The sequence below is a fragment of the Camarhynchus parvulus genome, chromosome 11, assembly GCF_901933205.1.
Source record: "Camarhynchus parvulus chromosome 11, STF_HiC, whole genome shotgun sequence".
In the NCBI taxonomy this organism is placed as follows: Eukaryota; Metazoa; Chordata; class Aves; order Passeriformes; family Thraupidae; genus Camarhynchus; species Camarhynchus parvulus.
Window position 1 is genome coordinate 19,032,206 of NC_044581.1, and position 27,707 is coordinate 19,059,912.

General features: G+C 46.6%; 2 protein-coding genes across 2 annotated transcripts in view; one reads left to right on the plus strand and one right to left on the minus strand.

Annotated features, from left to right (window-relative positions):
- Positions 1 to 431: 431 nt before the first annotated feature.
- CMTM3 (CKLF like MARVEL transmembrane domain containing 3) lies at positions 432 to 15,432 on the plus strand. Its single transcript, XM_030956300.1, has 5 exons — positions 432 to 655; positions 8,973 to 9,128; positions 10,793 to 10,888; positions 12,096 to 12,213; positions 13,651 to 15,432. The coding sequence occupies exons 1-5, from the start codon at positions 545 to 547 to the stop codon at positions 13,677 to 13,679; spliced, it is 510 nt and encodes a 169-aa protein (XP_030812160.1). The 5' UTR covers positions 432 to 544; the 3' UTR covers positions 13,680 to 15,432.
- A 3,528-nt stretch (positions 15,433 to 18,960) lies between these two features.
- Positions 18,961 to 27,707, minus strand: part of CMTM4 (CKLF like MARVEL transmembrane domain containing 4) — a 37,888-nt gene continuing 29,141 nt past the window's right edge. Inside the window, exon 4 of the mRNA XM_030955972.1 lies at positions 18,961 to 27,294. Within this exon, the coding sequence (XP_030811832.1) occupies positions 27,124 to 27,294 (171 nt within the window). The 3' untranslated portion in view covers positions 18,961 to 27,123. The remainder of the gene's footprint in view (positions 27,295 to 27,707) is intronic.

Consider the following 27,707-nt stretch of genomic DNA (forward strand, 5'->3'; position numbering starts at 1 on the left):
AATCTTACTTATTTACTAAGTGTAAAAAAGTACATTAGAGTAAATGTACCTTTTAAAGTAAAGTAAAAATGTAATACCCAGTAACCATCCTTTGGAAAGATTTTCTTTTGCCATGCAAATTTCATGTTAAAGCGTTCGCTGAGGCATTTGTATCCTGAAATTTCAGCCTTGAGCGGGGTTTGGGCTGGGTGGCCTCCAGCGGCCCCTTCCATCCCGGCGGTTCTGTGTGTTCAGGGTGGCGGGACCCGAGGCCGCCTGGCTCGCCGCTCTCGGTCCCGCAGCCCAGCTCCATTGTCCCGGGGCTGGGGGCGGGCGCTGGGGCCGCCCCCCACAGCTGGGGATGCTGAAACTTTTTTTCACGTTTCCGCAGTGTCACGATTTCCGCTTCCCTCCTTCAGAGAAAAAAAAAAAAAAAAAATCCACGGCCAACCCCCTACCCCGAGCCTGAGCCCGCGCCCAGCCCGAGCCCGGCTCGAGCTCAGCCCGAGCCCAGCCCAGCCCGGCCCCAGCTGAGCTGAGCCCAGCCCCAGCCCGCGCCGCGGCCATGGAGGACCCCGAGTCCGCGGGGACCGCAGCACCGCCGGGGCTGAGCTCGCTGCTCCCCCCCCGGGAGTTCCTGCGCTCCCGCAAGGGGCAGCTGCTGCTCGCGGAGTCGGTAAGGACGGGACACTGGGGCTGGGGGGCTGCGGCAGCCACCCCCGGGGCAGCCGGGACCCGAGCGGGCTCCGCCGGACCGACCTGTCCCGGGCCGCTCCCTGTGCGGCTGAGGGGAGAGGGGGCAGCAGCTGGGGGAATACTGGGGGAAAACAGCCTAAGGCAGACGGGGACAACTACTGAGGGGAAAAACGGGGAACAGCAACCGGGAGGAGACGGGGGGCGACAACTGAGGGGAAAAACGGGGAACAGCAACCGAGGGGAGACGGGGGGCAACAACTGAGGGGAAAAACGGGGAACAGCAACCGAGGGGAGACGAGGGCTACAACTGAGGGGAAAAATGGGGAACAACTGAGGGGAAAACTGGGGGGAAACAAGTGAGGGGAGGCGGGGGCAACAACGGAGGGGAAAACCGTGGAAAGCAGCCGAGGGGAGAGAGAGACAACAACCAAGGGGAAAACGGGGAAACCCCTACCGGAATGGGGGAACTGCCGGGCTGTCTCAAAACATAATGGATTTAGCGTAATTCAGGCAGAGCATGTTAGAGACCAGAACTTGTCACGTTAGACTTCCAGAGCATTAAGTGTGTTTCGCTATTGGGGATCCCTTTTCGGTAAAAAAGCGCTTTGATTTCGTTTTAAGCTATTTGTGGTGTAATCCAGTAACCGCTAAAGCTGTGGTTTGTATTATCGGCTGGAGCCAGGTTAGGGGGCAGCCTGTCCCGAGTGTGTCAGGAAAGACTTTACTCATGAATTTATGATGTGTGGCATCAGGCCATGTATCACGGTCACTCAGCCGCTGTCCCGAGCCCTCCGGAGCCGTGTTTGTCGCTGTCCCTCAGAGGGATGCGCTTGGGCTGGAGAGCTGCCCAGAGGGACAGGCACCAGCCCAGGTGGGCACAGGGCCAGGGACACCTGGCCTGGATCAGCAGTAGTGTGGCAGCAGGAGCAGGGCAGTGACTGTGGTGTGAGACTTTCTGGAATTTTACGGCTAAAGGCTTAAACCTGACAGCTGAAACAGTACCCATGTGATAGGGAAGGAGATCACTCACCCCACGGGGAGTGGGTATTTCACACCAAAATTTAGCTTCTGAATAGGAAGCTCGTTGATTGAAATTAGATGTTCAACATCATTTTTGCTAGAAATAATGATAAATTCAAACACTAAGTGTGCTGGAGTTTTGGCAGCAGATAGCCAAATATCAGGACAGCCCAAACTGGCAGTCAGGTCCGTGGAGCGCTGTTCAGGTGTGCGAGGTATCTCTGGCTATCCACTGTTCTGGCTCAGGGAAGGAAACCAGGATATTCCAGCAAAGGAAAGATAAGGAACAGACAGAATGAGGCAGGATTGTCTGTGACCAGCTGGTGGGGACCTGCTCTGAGGGCTTGTGAGGCTGCAGGCGCTGCCCTCACAGCCAGATGTGAGGCTGGCTTTGAGAGGAAAAGCATTCCCTCAGGAGGTTAGGATGACTTCTGTGGTGGAGAAAGCCTCGGGCTGGGTAGCAGCTGGCCGCGGGCTTTATCAGCTCCACCAAAAAAATGCCAGCTACCCCATCCCTCCTCCAGGTACCCATCACTCACACATCTGTAGTTTACAAAACCACACATTTAGAAGATACCAGAGCCCAGCTAACCTGGCTCCAGTGGCATGTATTTTTGTTACATACTATAACACACACTGGAATTTCCTTTACTGATGGCTTTCAGGCAGTCTGGCTTTTTAACTTCTCAGAATGATGACATATTGGAGGAATACTGTTCTGGTCATGGGATCAGACTCACCCTTTTGCTGTCATAGAGAAGTACTGACGATGCCTCCTTGGAGTAATAAAAACTGCTCTGTCTTGACAAAACAGGGGTTTATCCTTTGTAAGGCCATTCAGGGCTTCCCAAGGGCTTGGCTGGCTGAAAGCAGCTCTACAATCCCATCTGCAGAGAGCTTTCCTTGTGCTCCTTGCAGGCCAAGCCCACGTGCTCAGGACGTGGTTTCCTGGCAGACAAGAGGCAGCACTAGTTTCTCTCCAGTTGTCTCAGCTTTGCCAGAAGAAACCCTTGAAGACAACACAGGCCCCAGAGTAAATGCAGCCTGTACACAATTAGAGAAATGCAGTGCCAAATAATTGAAGATGAGTCCAAGTTAAATCTATCATGCTTTAAATCTGTGTTTCATCTTTAGCTTTGTATTTCTCATCTTGAATGTTTAATTTTTCCTCTGACACAGTGCTAATGTGGGGTGGGGTTGGGTTCTGCGTAAATGTATGGAAATAATATTCATGGATGCACTTTTTGAACAGTGTCTTTTGTTCAGAAGCAAAGTGGGGTGCTCATTACTATTACAAATATCACATTATTCAGCATCTTGGCAGTTCCCCAGAAATGCACTTTATTTCTGCAGCTCTCGAGCCGTTTTTGAAAATAACATTTCCACACAGAGGATCTTTTGGATGTTCAGGTGTGATTTGCTCTGGTGCAGTACCCATGTAAACTGGGTATCTGGGTGCTTCCCCTAGAACAGGCCAGGCTGGGGATGGAGCTGATAATAGGTAGAGGCTTAATTATCTCAAATTTTATTCAGATAAGGAAGATATCCTCCCCCCATCCCCTGTTCCTTTTGATCTCTACAGAATCACAGAATAGCTGGGATTGTATGGGGCCTCTGAGGAGCATCCAGTCCACCTCCCCACTACCCTGCCTGATTAATTTTTTATTCCACCTGGGACATCTGTAAAGACAAAGAAGCAGTAGCATCAAATACATTCATAAGCTTCACTGTCTCTCCTAATCCTGTTTATTTTCACTGCCTTGCTCCCTCCATTTTCTAACGATGATTTTTAATCTCACAGGTTCCTCTTTTTTCCTCTCTATTCTCCCCTTTTCCATGCCACGCTTTCTTCCACACATTTTAACACTCTTCTTAAGCTACTGATTTTTCCTAACCACTCAAGTTGCTGTGTTGAAGGTCAGCATCTCATCCTCACTCTTTTCCACTCTTCAAAAGATGAGTTTTCAGTTCCCTGTGTCGTGTGTTGGAACCATTTAACAGCCACTCTCACACTGGCACCAGAGCTTGTCCAGGCAGGATCCCAGCTGTGGATTCTGCTGCTCACCTGCCTGTTCCACTCAAGCCCTTGTGGCTGCTTTAATTGGCATCTCCTCACTCTCCTGAAGCCAGCATGCAGTGGCACTACATTTTCTTTCGTTTTTATAAAAATGCAGTGAGAATAAGTAAAATTGTGCCACCTTTGTGGTGACATAAAAGGATGTAGAAATCATTGTGCCTGTTTCTCTCCTCTTCTCCTGTCTTTCTCCTGTCTTTTCAGTCTCCTCTGACCTGACCTTCGAAACTGAAACTCCAGATGCTCGGTGTAAACTCTCCTTGGAAGAGGCCCCTGTGCCTTTCTCAGGGTCTGTGGCCAGAAGGCCTCTCCTGCAGCCAGTTCTGAAGGAAGCAGGAATTTCATCTCCTCAACAAATGCAGCAGAGAAGTAGTAACTGAACAGCAGAGACCACTGAGTGATGCACTTTGTCTGTCTGTCAAGAATACAAGAACAAAATGCACTCTTGCCCAGAAGATGACTGCTACTCACTCGTAAAGCCTTAGGCAAAGCTGTTCTTTCCTGGGGAGGGAGGTGAGAGCAGGAGATGAGGGGCAGGAGGTGGGAGCAGGAGATGAGGGGCAGGAGATGAAGGGCTGGGCAGTGGTGCCTCCCAGCATCCCCACATTCCCGGTGTTCCAGCAGGTCTGTTCTCCCTGCTCAGGGGAGACAAATGCCTCTGGAGCTGCCATGACCTCAGCACTGCTCAGGCCTCCCTCCCTTCAGGGACACTGTGCTCTCTAACCACTGTCAGGATTGTTTTTTAGGCCTTGAACTGCAAGCTAGTTGTACAGTAAAGTATAACTTTGTAATGCCTGGCCACTCTAAGAACACAATATAAAGTAATAATTGCATGGGATTAAATGGGAAAGTTATTTTCTGAAACACAATACCCAAAGAAGGGTTTTGTGTGAATGGGACTGTACATAAAAGGTGCTTAGTGAACAGTCAGGCTGCTTTTTTGCCAGGATTTTTTACTTTTTTTTTGCTAAGCTATGAAAGGTTCCTGTCCTGGTCTTTGCAGCATTAGAGCTTCCTGCATGCAGATATTCCTTCACAGCAGTCACACCAACCTGCCATCAGCAGCTCAGGAAGAGCTCAGACTCAGCTGCTCTCAGTGCTCAGGGTGCAATCCCAAGTGAAGGGAAGAGAAGAAAGCTGTGTAAATACAAATTGACAAAACTGATAAAACGCTGCTGCTTTTTTTTCCCTCCCAGAAGCTGCAGTGCTTTCTGAAAGTGCTAGCAATGAACTTGCAGTGGCATGGAGACTCACAGACTTCCTCTCTAGCTGCCTTTGTTTTTTTTAAGCACAGATACAGAACTCTAACAAAAATCAAGGTCCATTGCTTGACCTCTCTCTGAAGTGACCTGGAAAACACAGCTCCAGGAAAACAGGTGCAGAGGTGCACAAATGGGATGTGCAATGGAACATTTGACAGTCCTTGGAGGGGTTAGGGTATATTCTGAAAGGTGCTGTTGAGTTTCTAGAGCACCTTTCAGTTTGCAGGATGTTTTTCACGAAGACTTGAAGTCTGGAAAAGTACGTAGGTAGGTGTCATTATTTCTGAGTACAGACTGGCACTGCAGTGTTTGTATTGTGGGAGGGGAGGTGTATTTTTAAAATTTTAAGATAGCATCAAATGCTTGAGTTAGTAGAAGTGCACTTAAATGGTCAGAAAAGGCACCTGCTCACTTCTGTAATTCAGAAAAGACAGTTATAGGTAATATCCAGTGTTGCTCCAGGAGTCCACAGCTGTGCATTCCAGCTGTCAGAAGAGGAAATGAGCTCTACACAAGGAGAAATGAGAAACATCATCAAAACCCTACAATTTGTGGGCTCTTGTATTACACAGGGCTGTTCCCAAGCTACCAAGGAACTTTGGCATTAAAATCCATGTCAGGGCAGTGACAGGAGACAGAAAAGAAGAAAACCAAAGACTGAGGTGCAGTACCAAGGTGCAGTGCCACAGTCATCACCTGACAGACCTCGGGCGCCTCCTTCCTCCTGATCCTCTGGCTCTTTCCAAGGTCTGCCTCCCTCCCCTTCCTGTGCCTTCCAGCCTTCCCCCAGTGAAGGTATCTAAAAATACCATCTTTCAAATCTTCATTCTCAAAATCTGGTCCGTTCTTTTATAGACATTCATTTCACATGAAATCTTGAGTGCCTCCAGAATGAGGAATGATGTTTAACTGCAGACCAATTTCCAGTCTTCAGAGTCTTTCCCCTTTACTAATACCACCAGTAATCATCTGAAATCAAATGGGTTCTTGTGAATCAAGAGGTGCCTTTTTTTTCAGTGTGCCTAGAGGTGCAGTTCTCCCCACAAGGGGATGCTGCCAAGTGGAGGCAGGTCAGGCTGGAGTGAATCCCAGCACTGAGGGTGGGAAGGTGGGAATACAGTGACTGACCTTCAGGGCTGAGGAGCAGGCAGCAGGACACTGCTGTCATCCACCACTCATGCAGGGCTTGGTTTGAACAAGGGACTGGCCTGGGAACCACATTTTAAAATAAACAACTTGTATTGCCCCAGCTTCTCTGGGTCAGACCCGTTTAGAAAGTTGAAATGCTCAGACTGATCTGTCTCTCCAGCAGCCTCCCTGGCACAGAAGCAGGGATCCCCTGGCACCCCAGCACCTGGGATCAGGGGCTCCTTGGTATGTTCCTGCTCCTGTTTCACCCTGAGTCCAGCTCGTGTGTGAACCTCACGCCTGCCCAGGGCTGAAAGGAGACAGCAGGAGCCTTCCCTGGCCCAAACTGCCATAAAGCTGATAAGAACAGACCACAAAGGCTCTTCCTTTCACTTTACACTTCGCCAGGAAAGCTTTTTTCTCAGTGCAAAAGCAGTCAGAGCCCAGGAGTTACTGACGCAAAGAGAATCGAGATCAAAGGCATCTCTGCTGTGCAGCATCACCTTACATATCTGAAATTTGCCTCTCTGCCTCCCCTCGCTGCTCCAGTAGGATGTATTATTTAGCACTGTATTTAATCCTTTCTTAAGAGATCACTAGGTTTAGTTCAAGTCTAAGATCTGCCATTGGAAGGGTTGTGGTCAGTGGGACCTGCCCTGAACCCATCTCCCTGCTGCTGGTCACCCCTGCAGCTCAGCCATCACACACCTGCCTTTAGCCACAAAAAGGAAGATATTTTTTCAACACCAGAACAAAAAGAAAATGTCACGTATAGATGGTGATTTCTTTTTATTCCAAAAAGACATAGAACTGTGTCTAAATTATGTTCCAAAAATGCAAGTGAAGCAGATTGACAAAGCAAGTGCAGTCTGTTCTTTGGGGTGGGAAGGGAATAGGTGCTGTGATGGGAAGAAGGAAGTCCTCTCTCAGGAGTTGTCAGGCTCTGATAAATCCACTTCCCTTCAAAGAGTTCTTACCACTTTCAGCTCATAGGAAGAAAATACTACACTAAGGATGAGATACAGGGAATGAACTCCCTCCACTTTATGAAAATAAGAAAAACCTGCAGAGAGGCTTTGTGAGCAGTAAACACCTCAGAATGGGGTAAACATGAGCAAATGGGGCAGATGTTACCAGCTAGCAGGCCCATGCAGAAGTGAGCTCTATAAACTATCCCAGCTCAGTTTCTTAGAACCAGTGAAACAAGAACAATGCATAGACGTTTAAGATAAATATAGTCCCTTACTAAAAATGTCACATCCTCTCTAACCTCACCAGCCAGTCCTAATGGATGAAAACAGTTTATTCCAGCTGTTACCATCCTGCTCAGGCACTGACTGCTTTCCCCAAAACACAGGCTAAGAATAAAGGCTTGGTAATTAATTACACCAAGAAATTATTTCTGTGGGATTGAACTGCTTAGTTGTCCCCTAAACATAAAAGGTTTTTTTGATGCATGTATTTGAGGGTTGAATGACCTCTCATAGGAGTAATTACCAATTAATAATTATAGGAGCCTTATCAGTTAAGTGTAATGATGATTTTTTTCTGACGTTTAGGTGGTCCCCAAGAACCTATGGTAGCAGCAAACAAAGAAATCCACAGAGCTGAAATTTAATGAGGCAAATGCATTGATTACCTTTGCAGGAAGCTACATCTGCCTTTAGATGTGCCATCTGGGGGAAAAGAATCCATTTATTTTCAGTGTTTTGTGAGTGGGAATGTCAGTGTCCTGATTTGGAATTATAAGTTTAAAAAAATCTTTGCAATCTACTGCTCAGTCTGTGCTGACCAGAAGCATCCCTGAGCTTTTGGAAGGCAGAGATTTGTCTCCAGGAGGAAAGGCTGGACAGAGTAGCCCAGGTGCAAACTGGTACATAATAATGTGTAATTCAGCTTCCTGCCTACTTTTGTTACTTCAAGCTAATTTGAGTGAAACAGCAACCAGTCCCCATGTAAGGCAGTTAAACAGGAGGACTGGAGCCTCTTTTTGGAGGTGACCAACCCCCAGTACAGCAACTGAAAATGGTCTTGAGCTTCTCCATGGCTTCCTCACCATCCACTTATACAAACAGTCTGGGAGTGTAGGACAGCACTCTGGTACTGCCTGGTTTAGGTGAAAATGCATTTTCTTCAGTTGTTTTCCCATTGTGAAACTTTCTATTTTGAACCATATTCTAAAGGTATTTCAATTGACTGTGGAAAAATTGCCATTTTTTATTTATTAGAGTTAGGATACATTATGGAGATAAATCTATGGGAGTTATCTGTCCTATTACTCTCTAAAACAGCTGCCATGCTGGAAAACTGGAACCAGACACTTGCAGAAGTCACAGAACAATTAATTCTTGGCCCTTTTCTATCCATCATCAGCAGACTTTATTCTTTCAACTCCAAGATTATACATGCTGAGTTACTTCAGGCTGTCTGAGCACTGATTTGGGTTTCAAATGAGAGCTGTCACAGCTTAGAGCTCTGCTTGCTTGGCAACACCCCACTCTATTTTCAGAATTATGTTGTAGAGCTGTTTACAATCCAGAGCAAATTACTGACTTCGAGAGGTGCAAATCCACCCAGCGCTCTGGAAAAGCGATTTCGCACACATGGAAATAAACACCCTTACTTCAGATTTATTCTCTGCTGAACAAGAAAAAGTGGCCCACTGAAAAATAAAAAAAAGTAGGATGCTGAAGCTATGCCAGCAGCAGCAGCCCTGACAGAAATACACGGGGAAAATAACACTTCAGAGCTGCTCAGCTGCCTACGGCTCTGCTGTTCCATGCAAATAACTTCGAGTTTTCCCTTTACTTTAGGTGCTGTCATTTATCATCTTTATCTGCTATATTGCATCTCTAGCAGCTTCTTTCATGATGGCACCACTCCTAGAGTTTCTGCTGGCACTGTTTCTTTTTTTTGCCTACGCCTCCAAGCTTAACGAGAAGTTTAAAGGAGTCCACTGGCCTTTGGCGGTAAGTGAGATGTGCAAGAGAAACCTTCAGATTTAATTGTGCACTGAGAGGGGAGGGAGAGTGACTGGGCAGGAGTTCAGGGTGACTAACAATTTTACTGCCCTCTTAGAAACTTGTCCCTGCTGCTTCTGCTTCACAAGGTCCCAGAGCGCTCTAAACTATGCTCTGCTCTGCACTGCAGCTTTTTGAGTGCTGACCCAAAGCGTGGCTTTATCAAAGCACAGAATGTATGCCCAATTCCAGGCAGATGGCTTAGGGCCAGCATCAGCCCAAGTCTGACTGCTGGGGGCTCCATATTGCCACCCTTGCAGAGGGGGAAACTGGTGTGTTGTTGATAATGGGCAGACTTTGTCAGGCTGTGATTAAATTCTCAGGTAGAGTTACACCCACAGACAATCTGAGCTGCTCTGGCTGGTTCATGCTCTCAAAGGAGCCCAGTGGCTGCTGGGGCAGTGCTGGGGCTGCAGGAGAGCCCTGGCCACTGGATGTCCCTGCAGTCTCAAATATCACTGCAAAGGGAGCAGCTGCCTTGCAGTACTAATACTTCAAAAAGCCCTGCTGATCTTATCAATCTCGATTCTCTTTTGGTACCATCAGTAGTTCATTGCACTGAGATTTGAATTTGAGCTCTCAGTGTATAAAAATAACTTCAGCAAAGCCACTGGTAGATAAAACAATATCAGTGACTTTGGCTATGACTGTGCACAGCTCTCAGCTGGTAATCTCTGTTCCATCATTTTCCCATTTTCTACATGCATCTGGTTCCAGAACTAAGACAAAAAAGGCCCTTGTGTGTTTATTATGGCCATTACCATAACATATTGCAGGCACACAGTGTAGATACTGACCTTGTCCTGACTTCAGAGGAGTCAGGTTTCTTGCAGGATTTGTGCTTTGAGACAAATCTTACTCCTCCATCTGTTCTGGAAAAGCAGAAGAGCTAATTGTGAACAGAGCTGAGGGTGCCATTATTGCGGCCCTCGTGATTTGGACGTGCCCTGGGACACAGCTCTGTGTTTAAAGCTCGCTGCAGAGATGTCCCTGCTGGTGTGACAGGGCACAGCTCAGCAGGACGTACCCCAGGGGTCTCACCAGGGCTCCTGGGGCAGGCTGGTGGAGCTGGCAGTGGACATGAGAAGTACAAATCATTCCAACACTAAACCAAGTGTTTGGTTCCTGAATGAGGAGTTGAACAGACAGGTCTCCCTGGAGATCACCACACAGCCCTGCATCCACAGAGAGACAGGCACCTGTTCCCACAGAGCTGGTACCTCCTGAGCCTCTGGTGCCACAGGAGCTCTGCTCAAACACAAGGCTTTTAAGGCATTTCAAATGATCTTTCCATTAATGCCCTTGCTGTACTCCAAGGCAAACACCCCACACAGCCCTTCCCAGGCTGAAGGAAGGTCTGCCTGACACAGGCAGGGTAGCAGCAGGATTTATCCCAGCATCTTTAAGAGCAGAAGTTTCTGCCAAGGTTCAGGTCTTCTCTTATTTAGAACTGTTTCACAGATGAGCAGTTCCTCCTCTACAGCAAACCAGGCTGTGGTCACACGCCAGCAAAGGCACTGATGCAACAACAGAGGGGCTGAGTGTTAGTTCTCAGGATGGTTTTAGAGGAAATCCTTGACCAGTCTGAGAAGGCACCATTGCTTCTTCCACAGGATTTCTTGCGCTGTGTCACCGCTGCCATCATTTACTTTGCCATTTCAATTGCTGCTGTCTCAAAATACAGCGATGGAGCATCGAAAGCAGCAGGGGTGAGTAGGCATGAGCTCTCCACCTGAGTGCTGTGGTGAACTGAGTACACTTCAGTACATGGATGTACTTAAAAAACAGTTCAAATATGACCCCACTGCAAGTCATAGACATTTCTTCAATTAGCTGAGAATTAATTTGCTTAAAGCAAAGAAGAAATGGTCACTTAATCAGAAAAACATGTCTTGAACCAATGAATAGATTTTTCACCCTAACAGAGCTGCTCAGTGTTAACTGCACCCTTAGGTAAGACACCTATTCTACTTTTTAATTTTACTAGCTGCTCCTGCAAGGAGTGTCAAGATCCTTGAATGGAGGGAATAATAATAATAATAATTATTATTATTATGATGATAAAAAAAAAGAACTCAAACCTGTAACTGCTAAGGCCAGTCTAAATTAAGTAATTTCAACCTCCTGCCTCTCCTGCTTAGTTTTATTTGGATGAGTTGAAACAAGAGCAGTATCATTTTACCCTCCTGTACAAGGACTGCCCAGGAGAGACCCTTCACCCATCAGTGGTCAGAAATACAATACAGCCCCTGCATCTGCAACTTGACTCTAAGCATCAATAATGTATGCAAATAAAATTTGCATAACAATTTTTTTAAGCTTGGGAAGAGCAGTGCCCAGTGGTGTGGGCCAGCAGCCCTTCCCAAACCATCCCACAATACAAACCCAAATCTTGTTTAATCTTTGTCCCTGCAGTGAGCCATGGAGCAATGGAGTGTGTTCAGCCCAGGCTCCTAGACCAGCACCAGCACCCAGCTTGGCACAACTCTGCTGCTCTGTCACTGGAGAGAGAATTCCAGAATCATTTTAATCTGTCTAGTTCATTCAACAATAGACACATCTCCTTGCAAACAAGTGGAAAATTATTTCCCAAGAAATGGAGGTGATTCCTTGGTGGCAGAGGTGCCCTGGGGCAGTGGAGGTGCAGGAGGTGCTGATGTCCAGAACGGGCCCATAGCCCAAGAGGGCTGCAGGCTGGGGCAGGGATAAAGACACCTCTGGTCGCTTCTCAGGCTCCCAAAGCAGCTGTAATTGAGGTGATACCAATGTCTCACAAACCATTTCTCCTCCCTGCCTTTTTGGAAAGGCACAGGCCAAAAAAACCATGGAGTTTTTCCTGTGTGGGTTTGGTTGGGTTTGGTTTGTCCCTGACAGACTGGAGCTGTTGTTAAGGAGAGCATCATTTTGCCCTTTCAGGTGTTTGGGTTTGCAGCCACCATCGTGTTTGCCATTGATTTCTACATCACCTTCAATGACCTGGTCACTTTCCTCAAGCAAGGCAGCTCCGATTCCCCCGAGGGGCACAAGACAGAAGGTGGGTAAAATTGCCTGCTTGTCACACGAGCTGCAGTGTGAGATTTCCCTCTCCATTTCACCCTTTGCAGGGAGCAAGAGCTCTTGCCCAGTAAGAGCAGTTTCTATTCTTGGGTTTGTCTGCCGCAGCTCTGCTCAGTTAGGAAGCTGCAAATGGAATTCCAGTGATTTATGAAGATAACCTGCAAGCCAGGAATGTGAAGTTTCTCAGAGTTTCACATCTAACTTTGAAAAGCCCCAGAGCCAATTATAGAAATCACCATGCAGTACAGATTTTCTTTCCCTATTAAAATGTCTGCTGGAAAAACAAACAAACTTCTACCTTTTTTTTTGGTAACTTACAATTAACATCCATTAATCCACAGCTTTTTGTGTCCAAATAGTGCTTTTCTCTTTATCATTTCCTTATCATGATTGCCTCTTATGATCTTTGACCATCTGTGGGCAAATGACTTTAAAATCCAAGGGTCAAACAGCATAAAATTAACAAGGTTGCTATCAATTTTTTTTCTATTCTACTTCAGATCAGACAGATCCACTTAGGAGAAGATAAAAACAAGGTGTTGGGTATTCAAAGCCAGTTCAGGTCAGCACAGGGGTAGTTGGTTTGTAGTTTCCAGGAGCCCAAATCAGGCATCATGTCCCTGTGACTCCTTATTGCACCCACATGGATTAAAAAGACTGCTCCACACTTAAAAACAAACAAAAAATATCCCAAATCCCCTCAGAACACCTCATCTAAAACCCCCGAAAAACCAAACACCCAAGGTGTGTATGGAATCCTAGGAGGTGAACAGCAGTCTCTTCTGGGGATTTTAGTAGACTGTTAAGTGTTTTCTCAAGCTTTAGACTGAAAAGAGAGACAGAGGAAAAAAGAATAAAAGGAACAGGAAACAGACTGTAAAAGCTAAAAACTGAACTGCCTTCAGAAGATGATCAGGTGGCAAGGGTGCAGAATTAGGATACAGATTAGATCTAATTCCCCTGGAGATGGAGGCACAAATACATAAACTCACAGAAGTGCAGTCACACAGCTTCCTGTTGGTGTTTGTGGCCATGCAAGGTGGGCTCAGCCCTGCAGCCCCAACTTGTGTTTACACAGGGGCTCTTAAGTGCTGAGGCCACAAGGATGGAGCTCTGTGGGCCTGCTGGGATTTCTCAGCATCTCAGAGATGTAGGGCTGCTGAGCACACAGCAGTGCCCAGAGCAGCAAGGATGCCAGCAGGACCTCTCAGCAGCATCTCCCAACTCCTTCAAACACCATTTCAGGTGCCATCACCTCAGCAAGAGCTGTCATTTCACAGAGTTGTTCATTCCCAGCCCTCTGTGTCCTTTGAGGCACACCCTTGTCAGCACAGCCTCTCTGTCCCAGCCAGAGCCTCAGCTGGGGGGATTTCCAGTTTGCATTTTCACTTTTGTTCCTTGTTTCACCCCTCAGATGAGGACTCCGACTCTGACTCAGACTGAAGAACCAAACACCAACCAAGCATGAAGGGAAGATGATCAAGCACTTTCCTCTTTGCTGAATGCACTGCCAATTGAAATATCCCCTCATTTCAGCCCCTTTCCACTTCACTGTTTATGGAATCACCAGAGCACAGACAGGGCAGTGATGTGGAAAAGGAGACTACTCCCAGTGCCATTGAACACTCCTTGGCAACTACAGATCCTACAGCAGATCTGTCCAAACAACACAGCTCAATTCTCTGTTGCCCCTCCCCACCCAGCACATCCATGTCCTCAGTAAGTGGAACAGCATTTTTAACATTTACAGCTTTTAATGTGCTTTCATCTTTCCAAACCTTTAACACTTAGAGCTTTTATACTTCTTGCCTTGCCAAAGAGGAGAGGTTTGGATGCCTGTTGTATTTTTCTTTATTAACTAACAGTATTTCTTTATCCAGTCTGAATACTCCCAAGCACTGAAGGCAAGGAGTGCAGTTAACACATTAGTTTCAATACCTTTGTATCTCCTGTCTGTCTGTGACAAGGAAAAGTGACAACTGGAAATCTGCAGCAAGAGCAAACCTCAAAGTATTAATGGTGCTGCAGGGCAGCTGGCTCATCAAACCTTCAGTATCCCTTGTTTTAAGCTGCTTGGATGGAGTCACATCCCCTCTGCTGCAGTTCCACCACAGGAAGGGGTGGAGCAGGTGAGGCAGCTCTGGGCAGCCCTGTCCTGTTTTTGTGGAAGCCCTGGGGGTGGTTGCACAGCCAGAGAAGGCAGGCTTGGCAAATACCTCCCAGCAGGACCTGCCTGGAGGAACCTGCAGGTGTTTGTGCCCCAGGCAGCAGTGCTGATGTCCTGCTCTGTGCCACTGGCCACTGGTGCTGCCACAGTGAATGCACCCAGGCCCCAGGAGGGCAGTGCCCCCTCCCCACTGTGAAAAGGCCAAGAAACCAACCCCAAACTACAGAATGTCTGCAATGAATTCATCTCCCCAGCCCCCTTTTTCAGTGTGGCTGGGTGGGGTGGGTTGGGTTGGTTTTTCTCCCCTGGAAGGATGTGATTTATCTTGTAGTGGTGTATTCCAGGGAAAAAGCCTTCTGAATGTACAAGCTGTTTTCACAGGTAGCACAACCTACCCTGGAATATCTGTGTCCATTTATAAACACTTGGGAAGAGCGTGGCACACTCCTCACAGGTGGCATCACACAGGTCTGTGATAAAGAAACCTGTATGGATGTTTTAAAAATGAATACAGTGCCAGAACAGGTGTGATTAAAATGAGAGCAGATGGTCCTAACAGAGTAAGTGAAAACCAGGGATGAAACAATAAAGGCAGATTTCCTTTGGAATAAAATCAGCACCTGGGTTCCAGTTCCCTGTGGCAGCTGCCAGCAGGACAGGGGAGCTGGCAGGGACCAGGGGGTGCTGCTCAGGCTCAGAGTTGTCCAGCAGGCAGCTCCTACATCTCCTGCTTCCTGACCACTGACAGAGTAAATGCAAAACAAGTGGTTGCTTCTAAATGGGACAGACAATCTCTGATTGATGAGAAAGATTTCTTTGAACCTTTTCCTGTATGAAACCCCATGTTTCTCTCCCTTCTCTTGTCATATTTACTGGCACACACTGTGATGTTCAGGGGACCTGGGCTCATTTTTATACTTGTTTTGTATTTCTCTTTTTTTTTTTAAGTAAAAAAATGTACTGCATGTCACAGCTGGAGATGTGGTTAATATTTAGAAACCATGTTGGATTAAACTTCTTTTAATAGAAGTGTTGGGTGTCTTTACTTACTTGAAGACTGATTTTGCCTGCTTACCTGATTTTGGTGCTTTGCCTCTGCCCAGCACAAGGGACTGTGACTTCAGGAATCCTAAATCTCTACTGGGGAAGGGGCACAGCTCAGAGGCAGCCCTGGGGACCAGCCACAGGTCAAACCTCTTCCTTAGGGCATGAGATGAAAAAATTTAATCAAGAATTTGTTCTAACTATTGAGTAGACATGGTGGATCTCTCTTGGCAACCAATAACCCTTCAGGTTCATCCTTCACACACCCAAAATATACTGAGGTTTTCTGGCCATTTGTTCCATGTTGGTTTAAAGTAAAGAGGCAGCAAACAAAATGTTCATTAGTTACATCAGGACTGCTTTAGCAGCTCGCAGTGAGGTGCCTGCCCAGAGAATTTCCTTACTGGCTGTTTAGTCCTTGATGGCTCAGATCATTTCAAAGCAGTTTTCTCCCAGGGTCAAGCACTTCTGTAAGATCCCAGCCTTTTGTTAAAAAAGATCTGTTCTCATAACTGAAAGAAAACATGATTCTGTATCTTAGGGATATAATTTCAGAAAATTAGATTTAAAATAATTACTTCAAAGCCAGTTTGGATTGGGGTGGAAGGGGCTGACTCAGTCTTCTGCCCATATTCTGCCACAAATACTGCACCAAGTTCAGGCTCTGGGGCACATGGAGGAAAAGTCAGCTTGGCTTTTTGGGTTTTTTGTTTGTTTGCTTGTTTTTCCTCAACTGACAACATCAAAAGGGTGCTGGGAGCACTCTGCAATTCAGGAGACAAGCACAACACCCCACCTGCAGTGTGGAGCCCAACTGAGTGCTGGTTTCAGTGGCCTCCTCAGACACCTCTTTCCAATCACACTCACTCGTGTCCCGTGGAGGAGCTGCTTCCAAAGCCCCCAGAGCCCAATCCCTGCCCTCACTGCAGCACCTGGAGTTCCTGGGCCTGCCTGAGAAGGAGTTTCCAACCCCAAGGGTGGCTGAATCCTTGTAGGAACAATGCCAGAAGTTCCATGACCTCAAAGCCACCGACAGGAAAGGAAAGTGGCACCTCAGGTGAGTTCACACAGCTCTCACCTGCTTGAAGGGCTCTCTCCCTCCTACCAAGCTTTTCCATTTATCTGTGGACTTGTTCAGACTTGTGCACTGATTTTTGGACAGGTGACACTAAAGAGTTCAAAAGACCTTTCCAAGGAATTCAAATACCTTTCCAAGTAGCTGTTTTAGATTCTGACTGAAGTAGGAGGCTCTGTTATCCTTTGAACACTCTGTCCATTACTCCACCTAACTGTGCTTTTCACTTGATACTGTTTGAAGTTCCTCGAGTCTGCAGTTTCCATCTGGCAGAGTCACTCCCAAGGAAGAGCAGAGCATCTCAGCTGCTGTAGTGGTGCAGAACAGCCTGGTGTGCTGGAAAGCAGAACACAGCTGGGTGCTCTGCTCAGCAAGCACCTGGTTCCACTCATTGTCCTTCTGCTGAGGAAGTTCACTGGGCACAGTTCTGTCAGAAATAACATCATGGAGTGGCTTCACTCCAGATTTGCACCAGGATACAAACGGCCCTCCAAGGGCAAATGCCACATGTGCAGAGCAGCCCCACCTGGCCCTCCTTTAATCCTCAAGAAGATACATCAAGGAAGCAGAAGAAATTTAGGTAAGCACTGAGAACGTAAATCTTCTCAAGCATTCCAAGATGCTTGAGACACCTTTTTGCATGGAGTATTGGCTTAAAAGTCAAGATCTTTAAATATCAGGAATAAATAAACAGGAGTGCATCAATGAATCCACACTGCAACACAGACAGTCACCCTAGGACACTACTGGACGAATTCAGTGTTCAGTGTTTTGTGAAGCTTCCAGGCCAGAAAGTAAAACAGTGCTACCCAGAAAATTTAAGTGTGGTTTTGTCTGGGGCTCTGGGGAGGATGAGTTTGGGTGGAGGTTTGGGGTTGTTAGGTTTTTTTTTGGTTGGTGGGATTTGGGTTTGGTTTGGTTTTTTATTGCTATTGCTTTTGCGTGGTTTTGTTGATTGTTTGGTTTTGGTTGTTTTTTTAAAAAAGTCAATTTTTAAATCCACTTCTGTGAAGAGGAAAATACTGATTCCAATGTTAATTTTCACCAGGAAGTACTTGTCCTTTTCTTTTATGGATTTTGGACACATCCCATCACATTTTGTTAGCCTGATCCATGAATAAATTAATTACAGTCTTCCCAGGAGACTGTAGGAAGAGCCAGTAACTAAAAGACAATTTTTAATTTTTTTTTTTAATTTGACAGCTGATGAAGCTTCTCCTGCCCCAGGAACACCATGGATACCACCCTGGGTAATGCCACAGTGCTGCTGACAGCCCCACACAGGGAAAATGAATGGGCCCCTTGTAAGAGCCTCTGGCTCCCTCAGGGAATCCTTCCCTTGTGCCACCATCTGTGTCCCCCTCCCCACCGCCCCTGGTCCCTCCCCAGTGTTCAGAGTGCAGCAGCCATTCCCAAATCCCAGACTCACCCATCCCTCGTGCCTGTCCACAGTTCTCACCTGTACTGACTCAGTGCTTCCACCTTGTGCCTAAAGCACCTGGAAACCAAAACCCCCCAGCATCACTTGCAGCCCCAGCCCGGGAGGCAGCAGTGTTCCCCCACTCCCTGGGGCATTTCAGCCCCAAAATCCCTTTCCAGTCCCAAAAGGGCAGCTGCAGAGCCCAGGATGGAGCACTGCAGTCCATGGCAGCACACCAGAACTGCTCCAAGAGCAATTCCACCAGCAGCCTGAGAGCAGCAGAGCAGTTCCACGTTCCCTCTGCTCCACTGCCTCTCCCCAGGGCTCTCCGTGGTTTCTCCTGCCCCCAGGAGGGTCGCAGGGACAGCTCCAGCCAGGGCTCCGTGGTGGGAGTTCCCCCCACACACAAAGTGCCTTTTGCAGCTGCCTGGCTTTGTTCTGAGCCCAGGACCCCCCTTGGGCTGGTTTCACCCCAGCAGCCCCCAAGCCCCTGGCAGGGCTTGCTCTCCTCCAGGGGGATCAGGCAGAGAATGGGGACGGGAAAAGTGAGAAAACTCCTGTGGTGGGATAAAGACAATTTCATAGGGAAAGCAAAAGCTGTGCCCACAAGCAAAACAAAACAAGGAATTAATTCCCATGGGCGGGCAGGTGTTCAGCACCTCCAGGAGAGCAGGGCCACATCCCCTGGAAGGGTGACTTGGGGAAGCCAAACTCCATCACTCCAACCCCCTTCCTCCTTCCCCCTTCCTATCCTGATGCCATAAGGTGTGGGATGCCCCTGTGGTCAGTTGGGGTCATCTGTCCTGGCTGTGTCCCCCTCAGCCTCCAGGCACCCCCAACCCTCCCCAGCATGGCAGCACAAGGGGCAGGGAAAGCCTTGGCTCTGGGTGAGCTCAGCATTAACAAAAACATCTCTGAATTATCAACACACATCCAAAACAGCCCCACACCAGCCACTGGGAAGAAAATTACCCCAGCCCAGCCCAGGCCATGTTTACAGACGAAGACACCATTGTATTACTTTAATATGTCCATTTATTAAACAGAAAGTCCTTCACAAATGATCCGTACTATATTGATTGGGATAAGTGTTAGAAAACTTCCATTTCTCCTACATACAAAAATACAGACTTTTACCACTATGAAGAATGGTCAGAAGAGTACCGTGAAAACCCAGAGAGCTCAAATCTTCCAATACCAGAAAGAAAAGACATGAAAGACAACTAAATAAAAAAAATTTACAAAAAGTATTGTGCCCATATACAAAAGACTGGAAAAGCAAAATGACATTTAAAACTGATAAATACACCATTTAAATTATGCTGCAACAGCATGGATTTTAAAACCAAGACTGCTTTGTGTATTGCAAGACTTTACAATTCTTCACCTTGTGTTTTTTGATTAGCACAGACACCAAAGAAAGAACTGAACAACTGACAGATGGTTACTGCTGTAAAAACAAGCTACACAAGGAGGTTGTGTTTTCTTGTAGAGTACCCTGCCTTTGAGCTTGGTCAAGCATTCCCAGGACACCTTTCCCAAGCAGAGCTGGCAGCTGCTGCTCTGCCAGCAGTGAGTTCAGCTGTGGGCACGGCAGGAAGGGGCTCCCAGCTGGAGGCACCACCTTGGAGCAGCTGCTGCAGCTCCAGGCTCTGCAGGGCAATGGGAAATCCTCCAGGGCTGTGAGCTGGCTCCAGGGGAATGTGCTGCCTGCTGGAACCCCCCAGTCCTGGGCAGGCTCTGCTGTCAGGGGAGCCCTGGGCTGGCCCTGCCGGGGCAGGACACAGCCGGGTGCTGCCCTCGCACCACTCAGAGATGCACCAAGGGTTCTCCAGCACAGAACACTGCAGGCTGTACTCCAGAGTACCAAGGGTATTGCACAGCAGACTTGTGCTCATGAAAAAAGGAAAATTGCATCCCCTTTGCTCAGCCTGAATAGAATTCTAGAACCTGGTGTTTCCATAATTCCTCTGAGCTGTTTGCAATTACAAACCTGTCAATAGAGCACCTGTAACCCAGAGAGATAAAGTCTTTTGGTCAGGCCTGGATGCTCCCTCCTCAGAAGCTGTAAATCATAATTGATGAGTTAGAATTGGAATGTTTGGATTGGGCTGCAGTCGGTCTAGAGGAGCCAGGGTCAGCCCTGAGGACACAGACACCCCACCCTGAGCATCCCTCCACAAGGCCCAAGGAAGGGGACCTGGAGCACCAGGAATGTGCTCGGGGGGCAGCTGGGGGCAGAGCAAAGGAGACACAACCTGTGGTTCCCCAGGGGTCAGATCCAGTGCACATGGGAGGGAAGGCAGCGACCACGGCAGCCATAAACCTGGTGTTGGTGGGAACAAAGCACAGCAAGGCCAGAGCTGCGTTAGTGACTCACATTACAAAAATAGTGTTTACTGGATTCATAAATTTACATCTCTGTTCCTGTGAATGACAAGTGTTAGTACCACACATGGAAGGCACCCTAGGTGAAGCAGTTTTTCGGTATTTGTTTACAATTCTGTGAAAAGACATACAAAGTGTCAACTTCCAAATCAAATTTGAGCATTATAATGAGAAATAAATACATACTTTACTATTTTATTGTGGGTTCCTGAACCCTTACAAACTTCAACATATACAAATAGTTTCAAAATTACACTAACACAAAAGAGAGTAAGTCTAGACAGATACAATGATTAGCTAAGTCATTCGTCCTATTTTGTCATAAATGTTGTGTCGTAAGTATAGAAGTCATTTTAAAATGCAATAAATTGGCCACAATATATAATTCAAAATATTTTCTTACTCCAGGACTGTGATGTATGAGTTAAAGCTGGATGAGCTGTAGTGCTAAGACACTCTCCCTCCACAAGATCCAACAATAGAAACTGGTAAACATTCAAGATTAAAGTAGAAACAGTAGAAAAATGAAGGTAGCAATTGTTGTAATAAAAGGGTGCTAGCCAGGACCACTTTAACCTGCAGACATCAGGATAGCTGGAACATCATTAAAAATATTTAGACAACACTATTTTGGGATTAAAAGGGTACCAGAAGTGATAAATCAGCCTGGTTAAGAGAGGATGTTTTCTTTCAGACACATGAAGGTTTTAATTAAATAGGTCTATTGAGACATTTGTCCGAAGCAAAACAATACAATACCCTGAAATTTCCTGTGCTCTAGACAATAGCCTGTGACAGTCAGAAGAGGCAGATGCTCATATTCCATTCTGTTACTCATATCCAGATGTTATTAAAATAGCTGCAGGGACCAGCCCCAATCAAAAAATAAGATACTCTGTAAAACAATCTGGCTATTGCCTTTTAAATGCTCCTATGTCCTCATTGTGAAGCCATGAAGAAAGTTCCCATAACCTTCCATAAATGCTAACTGACTTTTCAACGTTTTACCCATGAAGTCCATGGGATACAGATAAAACCTTCATAGTAAACACAAAGCTCTATGTTATAAATATGTCAATCAAGGTAACTATGTATATTGTATATAAAATTAAATATCTTCTGTTTGCCAAGTATAATTTAAAAAGGAATATCTGTGGCTAGTTATAAAAAAATATTTATTAACCCATAGAGATTAAAAGGCAATTTCACTAACTAGTCCATCCAGCACACATGAAAGAGCTGCACTGGGATTCTGGATAGGTTACTTTATCTAATCACATTCCTATGATAAATAGACAACTTTCATTTCTGGGCATATATAAGAACACTTCTGAAAGCTGCATATCCCAAAAGAAAATTAGATTGTGTTGTATACTCTAAATTAAAGGCTACCAAAAATCACAGTGTAAGCAGATTTTTTTAAGATTATTTTTAGCATACAAATGGTTAAATTATAGACAGGTTTTTAAAATACAACCCCCAAAAAAAAAAAAAAAAAAAGACCAAAACAAGGGAACCCTTTCAGGTTGGACAGCACCACTCTGACTAGGTCAAGCAGATCTATCAAGGTGGCCAAATGGCTGACAGGGAAAATAAAAATAATATACCAGGGAAACCCTCTACAATGTCATTCAGAGATTTCCTGAGTATGTGTTTAAATTCATTTCAACCAATCCCTCTGTCAAAATAAAGAGAGGAACAGGGCATAATTTCTACAAAGTACTTTCACACATTCCATGCATTTTTGTACTGATTTCAGGATCATTTTAAAATGCTTTTGTTGCCATTAAATCTCACACACAGGACACCTCTACCTGCACAGTAATTCTGAGCTTTGCTGGCCCTCCAGACAATGAACAATCCATTATTTCATGCTACAAACAGCACAAGCCAAGAGCCTGATTTTCAGACATGCCAGACTGGCTTTCCTTGCCCCGCAGGACTGAGCAGGGACCAGCCTGGATCCCCCTCTGGAAGCTGAGCCTGGGCAATCCCAGCCCCTTCCCAGCTCCCTGAGATCCCCATGACTGCTGTGGCCACTGTGGGCTCTTCCTGTTCATGTCTCACTTTGAAAGCTCTGCATTACCAAGCGCCCTTCTCACATCTCCAATCCCTTATCACACTGTGCCTTTTATTATCCTCAATGCCCACTGGAGAGTTCTGGCTCCAGAGCTTTCAGGACAGTTCTGTTCTTCATGCTCCTCCATGGACAAAGCTGATCAGTATCCCAACCGAGTAGGAGAGACAATATTACTTCCTACACTATCTGAACTGCTATTAAGTTTGTTTTCATTTTTTAATTATGCCCTAAAACCATTATTCTTGCTTTTTTTAGATTTTTGGTGAGTTTTTTTCCCTCATGAAAGAAAACAAGTAGAAATTATTACAACATGACATGAGTCAAGAAAATAATAGATACAGAAAGAGGCCTAAGGAAGAGGGAGGAAGAAAGAATTGCATTAATAAAGCCACAGATTGGGTAAGCATTTGCTGTGCCTGCACATCCCCAAAAGAGTGGAGAGGTGACCAAATTCATTTAGGGACCTTAAAGCTCATGAAAAGTTGGTGTTTAACTGAGCCAGAACAGTCCAGGGCAGCAGATTCTCTCTCTGCTGTGTGCACAGCACTCCACGAACCACTGGCTCTGCCCTGGTGGGAGGGGACAATCAGCACATGGACAGAATAATTCACAGGGGGAACATAAACTGCTACCCCAGGGAGGAGTGGGAACCTTTCCCTCCTCTTTCTGGAAGCAGCCATGAAATCCAGAGAGCTGAAACTATGCCAGAGCGTGCCATGAGACCAGAGTGACAAACAAACCCTGGGAAGTGTTCATCACAACAGTGACAATGCCAAGGGAAGAGCAGCACACGCTGCTCCTTTGTCCCATGTAAAAGACACCTTAACTGGAAGAGGAGGAGCTGCTGCCAAGGCACAGATCTTGGCTGATGCTGCGCTCCTGAATGCAGCGAGCAGCACAGACTGCAATCTCAGCTCTCTGGGGCCAGTGCCTGTCTCACAAGGCACAGGGAGGTCACTCTTACCCCTCCCAAGCTCCCACCAGGAATCTCACAGCAGCACCAGCATTCCACAGTCCCACAGAAAGAACACAGCAGGAAAGGGAAGAGCACCACAGCTGACACCAAGGGATATTGGGACACATTCTCATCTTCCTGGCACTGCACAGACCAACAGAGGCTTAGCAAGAATTAAATATTAAAGCATTTGATCCATGAGGCACGAATATTCCAAATGAAAGGAAAAGGGGGAAAGAAGGAGGAATTGGCTTTACTCAGACACGTGAGTGAGCTCCTCTGTGGTTTCAGGAGCTCCTGCTGGGGCTGTTTGCACAGCTCAAGGACGTGGCACCAACCTCAGCTGAGGCTCACAAACGGAGCAGGACAGGCAGAGAGGCTCCTGCAGCACTGAGCAACAGCTCCCAGGCTGCTGCTCCAGGCAGAGCTCACTGTGTAACAAACACTGCCATGTCTGTGCACAGGGGCAGAATTCAGTCATGTCTACACCCAGAAATACACACAGACTCCAGGTCTGAGGGCTCTCTCTGACCAAAGGGCACTCATCCAAACCTTGACTGTTTCAAGCATCCTGTTCCTACCGACCTCAACTGTTTGCTTTCATTTAGTTCTGTTTACAGTGGGGTTTGAGTCCCTTTATGGAGCTAAACAGCACCCTTAAGGACAAAAAGAAATTATCCCTGTGTGCTAGCAATTACAAGCAAGACTAACTGGCTGAGAGAAGCAATTTAATGTCACTTCTCTAAGCAAGTTTAAAAAAAATTAAACTTTCTACCCTCTTTTCTTCCTTAAGGGTTTTTTGTGTGACTGCAGTTTAGGTAACAGTCTTAAAAAAAGTACCTCTCCAATACACTGTGTAAAATTAACTCAGGGGAAATGAGCCATGGATACATCAAATGATCTTGATATTTCAAATGTACTTGTCTCTCACAGCTACTTTACTTCCCTTCTATATAATCCAAATAGCAAATAATGTCTCTGCAGAGCAGTAAGTGCTTAAGATTTTTTAGAAAGTATATACTATACAATACTAAAATCATCTTTGGTCCCAAAAATGAGGAAATTACACATTTACATTTGCTTTTGTTTCACGAAGTGAATCGGATAGTGTTTTTAAAATTACTGTTCTCTTTTGGATTCCACCCTGAGAGCTGTGCTAGGCTCAGGGCATGATGTGAGTAATGAACACTGGCATTCCCAGCTGCAGGAATCTCACCCCTCCTGTGACTGCCCCACTCTGCTCCTGTCACTGCAGCTCACGGCACAGCCAAACCCCCAGTTACCCTTCTCCTAGGCCAGGACAGGTTTGAAAGGTACAAATTCATAAACCTAGAGAGGCACACAGCTCCCAGAGCTCTGCCCCAGCCTCAATGAGCTCAGGGAGCACAGGAGAGGATCTGGGAATGCTCCTTCAGCCCTGGCCAGTGACAGGACAGTTCCTGACAAAAACCCCTGGTGACACCATCCTGTTCCTGATTTCAGATGGCAGCTCCACTCCAAAAGCATGGATCTTCTGGAGAACTCTGTTTTGTATTTCAGTAGGTGCGTTTGGCTTGATTTTGGTGTGGGATGTGTGGGGATTTTTGTTTGTTTGTTTGTTTTGTCTGGTTTGGGTTTGCTTGGGGTTTTTTACAATCTTTATCCAAACTGCTTTGATGGCAGTTTAAAATTCCTGACTGGGTATGCCTGTGCTACTTTTTAAAAGTCTTTCAATAATTGACATTGCAAACTCTGCCAGTCCTGGGCAGTGCTGGCAAGCAGCAGGGCTGCCACAGCAGTTCTGGCAATAACAAATTGTTATTTCTTACCATGCTGGCCATGGAACTGCCATGTGCTGCCCAGGAAATGCACCCAGGTGAGACAGCCCTCTGTGGAACATCTGCTCTAACCCAGCACCAAGAGCTGGTTCCATCTTCTTTTAAACTGGTGTTCCCTTTGGCATAGCATCCAGTAAAGCACAATAAATGTTACTGTAGGAACTGGTAAACCATCAATCACTAAGAAAATGCAAATTTTCCTTAACCTCATCAGTAACTCTGAATTTTAATCTTCTCAGCCACTGAGGTGAAATGCACTATAGATGTCAATACACTGAAAATGGAAAGGCATCACCTTTGTCACCTTTTCACTCATCAGAATAATTCTCTGCTGCTCAATTTGAATATTGCAGCATTAGGTTCACACTTTCACTATCCCAGCTCCCTCCAGTAGTACAAAAGCCCAGGCACTTCTCCTGATCTCCTGTTTGGTGTAACTTGGTTTTCATGTTAAATACCTTACCCAGCACACTGCCCATTGCTCTTAAGGCTCCAGGGGCTGCACTCCCCCTGAGCAGGGCAGCTCCAGCAGGACACACAAACTCAGCCACACACGGCAAACCATCCCACTAACTGCACAGATTTGCATTTTCCTCACACCACAAAGGAGTTCAGTTCTAGAGATCTCCTCCCACACACACTGTCTTCACACAGGCACACAAATGCCAAATAATGCACTAAAGTGATAAAAACACCAAAGAAACAGGAAAATATCAAGAGACATCTTCCTAATAATATTGTGACATTATCTAGCCAATTACTGCTGAATTTGAGTTCTGAGTAAAGAAAATGTAATTCATTCATTGGAAGTACAAGGAAAATTTAAAAAAAACCTTCAGCTAAGTAAAACTATTTCTAAACAAATCAATACAATCATATTATTTTCCAATTAGCTAAATTAATTTTTCAAGGAATCCTAAGGGGAATAAATCTGCAGAAACACCCAGTTAAAATAAAAATCAGGTTCACCTACCACCAATTAAGTTTTAATTTTAGAACAACCATCCTTCCAAAAAGAACTATTTACCTTACATGAATCACAACATTGCAACCTTAGGAACACTTTAAAAGCGCATAAATTTTTGCTAGTTCTTGCTTACCCTGGGCTTAGAGGGAAAGCAAGTTCTAGCAAAAACTTCTAGAAATGTTGAACCTTAAAAAAAAAAGAGGGGAAAAAAAAGAAAGCCATGGCTGGAATGTAAGTCTGTAGGATGACAACCCTTTTGTTCTGTACTGTGCCCCTTAAGCCCCTTTTCTGCACCCATCTCCTAAACATATTTATTTTCCCACTTTGGAATGAAAACTGGAATGTGTCCCAACAGGAGCAGGCAGCGCCTCCGTCCCCTCGGTGCCTCCCATGGCAGCAGCGACCCCCAGGCTCGGCCAGGGCCCTTCCCAGCGCCCAGCAGAACTCCGGCACGGCTCTCCAGCAGGCAGGCGGCTGTGCAGAGCTCAGGGCAGGAGGAGACAGACAGACAGACACAGTTTGGGACGGACAGGCCCCGCTGGCTGAGTTATTGCTGAGTGCCCCTGGCTCCTTGGCACATCTGGGTGCTCCATCTCCTCCCTCAGCAGCCAGGCAGGGCTGCTCCGTCCCCGGGGCAGCTGCAGGAACAGGGGAACTCCAGGGAGGGAAGGGAACTGCTGTGCAGGTAATCCAAAGCAATGACAGACTTCAGAGCAGACATATATTATATCTTCTGGGAGCTATATAATATATGCCCATGTCCATGTGGAGGCCTTGAGGGGATCTTCCTTTTGAACCACCACCATTTTCTGCCTCCATGACAGCAGCTTCTGGCTCAACACATCTCCGCACACGCGCAGGGCTGGGCATCCTCGCCGCCCTCGATGCACCTTTTCCTCCTTCAATAAAGCCCAAGCCTTGTTCCACGAGGGAGCCGAGCGCTGCTTTCCCTTGCGGCGGCAGCGGGGCGGCTCTCAGGCGTCCAGGCGCTGGATCTCGGGCCGGGGCACCACCTCGCGGGACTCGCTGCGCGCGCGGATGTACTCGCTGCCCTGGCGGCTCTGCTGCCGCCGGCCCAGCCGCCAGCGCTGCACCGCCACCGCCGCGTTCAGCGCGAACACCGCCGTGGCCAGGAACCCGAACACCTGCGGGGCACACACACCGCACTGGTGAACACAACAGCAGCAGCTGCACAGCAAGGCCCTCAGAAGTTCTGCTACCCACACCATCTGCACTGACAAATCATCGTGGCCCGGGAAATGATGTTTTTTCTTCTCAATGAGCTAGAGAATCTGCAAAAGCAGCTAAGATCAATGATCCCAGAAAACAGAGTTCTCTGACTACCAACATGACAATTAAATCCTGCAGTGCAGCTCAGGGTAAAGAACCCCCTTGTAAAAAAACCAGCTCTTCATCCAAAAGTTCGTTCATTCCTCGGAGTGCACACAAAAAGTGACAAGTCCAGAGCACCAGCCTCTATGCTTCTGCAGCGCTCATGTGATTTTAAAAACCAGGTTAAAAAGAAAATAAACAAGAAAATAGTAAGAGGTCGCCAACT